The sequence below is a fragment of the Magnolia sinica genome, unplaced genomic scaffold (genome assembly GCF_029962835.1).
Source record: "Magnolia sinica isolate HGM2019 unplaced genomic scaffold, MsV1 ctg336, whole genome shotgun sequence".
NCBI classification, from domain to species: domain Eukaryota; kingdom Viridiplantae; phylum Streptophyta; class Magnoliopsida; order Magnoliales; family Magnoliaceae; genus Magnolia; species Magnolia sinica.
Window position 1 is genome coordinate 1 of NW_026682812.1, and position 3,457 is coordinate 3,457.

At 39.9% G+C, this 3,457-nt stretch overlaps 1 protein-coding gene across 1 annotated transcript; it reads right to left on the minus strand.

Moving 5' to 3' along the window:
- Positions 1–1,939: 1,939 nt before the first annotated feature.
- LOC131236235 (probable membrane-associated kinase regulator 4) lies at positions 1,940–3,208 on the minus strand. The gene has a single exon (XM_058233368.1). It carries the CDS (start codon positions 3,087–3,089, stop codon positions 1,977–1,979), a length of 1,113 nt encoding a protein of 370 aa, XP_058089351.1. The 5' UTR covers positions 3,090–3,208; the 3' UTR covers positions 1,940–1,976.
- Positions 3,209–3,457: the final 249 nt, after the last annotated feature.

Sequence of the window (3,457 nt, forward strand, 5' to 3'; positions counted from 1 at the left end):
AGTCAGTCCTTTTTTTTTTTTTTTTGGGTACTCAAAAATTGTAAATTTGGCACACGTTTAATTCAAATTAAACCGTCCAAACTTTGGACCCCCACTGTAGATAGGTCATGAACAGAAGACTAGATTGATTGCTTGATCCTAGCATCTGATTAATGGACATTTGTTTGCTGAATTTTGGACCGTTGGCTATTTTTCTTGTTGACGGTCCATCAGATATCCACAAATTGGCTACTTGCTTGTTCATGGACCATCTATCGTGGGTCGCATGATTTGGACAATTTAACTGAGTTATATGTATGCCACCTGTACAACCTTTGTCTTCATGAGTATGAACCATCACACATGTATCCAAGCTTCCGTCCATCTGTTTACGCGCTAGTCTTGCTGCCAAAAGACCCACTAATCTAGGGGTAGACTACAAAGTGGAAACTATTGCCTAATGGCATGCAATCTGGATCGTCCAAAATAGCGGCCCCTTTTTTAAATGGTCGTAGCTGAAAACCAAACTGATCAGGCTGTGCTAAACCATCTGATTTCATCTGTTGACTTTGGACAGCTAATATTTTTCTTTTTACAGTACATTTGAGAGACTAGAGGGTTAGTTTGCTCCATCCACAAGAGGGAGCATGTTTTAGACGGTTCAGATTAGAAGATGATTTTGCCACAATTGAGTAGTGGCAAACGCACAATGTAGTCCAGCTGAGTAATCTAGTGTGGATCATAATTATAAACTGTGTCTGGAAGATAAATGATTCAGTGCTGCAAGAGCACTGTAGTTATAGTGCTCCTACTTGCACAGGGACGACTGGAAAATCGAGGCAGTCAATCTGGACCGTCCATTAGGTCTAGAACACATTCCATGTGCTGAAACTAGGATCACACCAAGCAGATTGATTTATAAGCATCTAATCAATTAGCCAATATAATGAACGGGCAGGATCATTTATATAAAATAAACCTTATCAACAAGTGAGCCAACTATTTTCTGAAGCACATCATGGATTGCATATGGTTCTAAACAATCACTTTTATCAGGAAATCCTGACCATCCCATCCATGGATTGGAAAAAGAATGGCTGAGTTTTTTTTTTCATGGTAAGCCCATGATGTGTGTGCAAGATCTAATGGACCATCAATATCAAGCAATTGGACTATGCAAGTAGTAGCACTATAAATTATAGTGGCATAGAGTACTAGAAATCTATCCTTGTGGAAAGGTGGACCATTTATCCTTGTGGAAAGGTGGGCCATATGAATATCTTTTTCAGCTCTTGTTCTTTCAATTAATTTTGTTTTCTTTCAATCTTGGGGCCAACAGCTTAAAAGCGTTTGCTTAAAAGGTCTCATGGACAGAATTCCCTCTTTTTCATGAAGAAGAAGCAGAAGAGAGAGAGAGAGAGAGCTAGAGCTGGTGAGAGTCCTCAGAATAGAAAATGAACTAAATATCATAAAAATAAAAATAAAAATAAAAATAAAAATAAAAGCCCCATTGAAGATTAAAACAAAAGACCTGTAGAAGATAATAATAATAATAATAATAATAAGGGTAGGAGAGAGAGAGAGAGAGAGAGAGAGAGAGAGAGAGAGAGACCCACTGAGAGTCTTATTCCTCAAGATAGAAAATAAACTACATGTCGGAAAAAAAAAAAAATTCCAAAAAAAAAAAAAAAGAGGGGAGAGAGAGGTCCAGTTGAGACTCCTAAAAATAGAAATTAAATAAACTATATATCAGAAAAAAATTCAAAAAAATTCTGAGAGAGAGAGAGAGAGAGAGAGAGAGAGAGAGAGAGATTATGTGGGCTATTTCCAAAGAGAGGCAAGAGGGTTTTATTTGAATTGAATAAAAAACCATACAAGAACCATCCATTTGTTTGATTTGAATAAAAACATACCAAAATTATAGTAATTGTAATAATAATAGAAGAAGAAAAATCACATGTTCCAATCAAAATACTGAAATGCGTCTTTTTCCATATTCATCCTCTGCACATTCCTGGCCATTCCTGATTCTCAAAACTCCTAGAAGCAGATAATGAACCAAACCCAACATCACTTACACTCTTCCTTGTACAAAACAGCTGCTGTGATTGCTTACAATGAGCAATAGCCCCTTGGATTGAGCTTTCTACTTCTGAATTCACACTACTACTCCTTTTCAGCAACTGCATTCCATAAGACCCTTTTGAATTCTCACTTGAAACTGAGCAAGAAGAAGAAGAAGAAGAAGAAGAAGAAGAAGAAGAAGAAGAGGAGCTCGATGAAGACGACGATGTAGATTTAGTCCCTGAGTTCTGTTTGATCACACCTGAGAATGACCTTCTGTGGGTCCCAGCATCTTCGCCGCTGCTCATCTTCTCTTTCTCATTGGTCATGGCAGTCGCCGACGCTTGATATCTCTCTCTTTGAATTTGCCCAAATGGGCTCCTTTTCACCACCTTCACGTACTTATTCAAACACTCCTTGGCCTTGGAAACTGTATATTCATTGCTGTTTCTCGCTGCATCAGCACACGATTCATCTGAGCACCCGGACTTACTGAAAAGAGATCTGAAGTAGGCCCTTGATGCCTTGAGTTTCAGACTCAATGAGGATTGCTTGATCAGTTTGAGTTTCTTGGACCATGACTTCTTGGCGTGACCGTCCATGAAGCTGGTATTATCCGCGGAGGCGGCGCATTCGTAGAAATACTCTTCTGGGGAGAGCTCTCTACTCACGTTGCATGAATCGGCCGGCGATATGTTGCATGATTCAAATGGGGTTGTAAAAGCAGTTGGGGTGGTGTGAATTTCTTCAAAAGAGGGTGTGATTTGTTCATGGGAGGTGTTTGAGGTTTGTAGGAGCATCTGGACCATTTGTAAACGTGGAGGGAGGTGGAGAGGGAGGAGCTTGCCTTTGTAGAAGAGCTCATCAGCTGGGGAGGTGGTGGAGTCTATTTCAAGTGGGTTGGAGGACATTTGGAATTCAAATTCTCTGCTGGAATGTGGAGGGGAGATGGAGTAGCATAGGAAGGTGGTGGTGGAGCTGATGTCCATGTCTATGTACTCATCATCTGTTGCTTGATCACATTGAAAGAGGGGATTTCTAGCCATCTTATGTGATTAAAAGCTAGCTCTCTCTCTCTCTCTCTCTCTCTCTCTCTCTCTCTCTCTCTCTCTCTCTCTCTCTCTCTCTCTCTCTCTTCTGAAGGGGGTATGGAGAGATTGGTTTGAGAAAAAAAGAGGGGAGGAGGCATCCTTTAAAGTGGGGAAGGTGCCAAATGAGAAAAAGATTATAGGAATTGTCAGAAACATGGAGATTTTTGGATGAATCCAAATAACAGAAATCAGAAAATAATGGGGCTTTTCACTTAGGTCATGTGGGCCACAACCCTCCTCATGTGACCCATATCTTGGTTCTTTGTATTCTCTATCTTCTCTTTTTTATTTTTGAATTGATTTTGTGTGGCTCATCTCTAAGT

Excerpts from the sequence above, each read along its gene's own strand:
- LOC131236235 (XM_058233368.1), bottom strand. The coding sequence starts at position 3,089 with ATGGCTAGAAATCCCCTCTTTCAATGTGATCAAGCAACAGATGATGAG.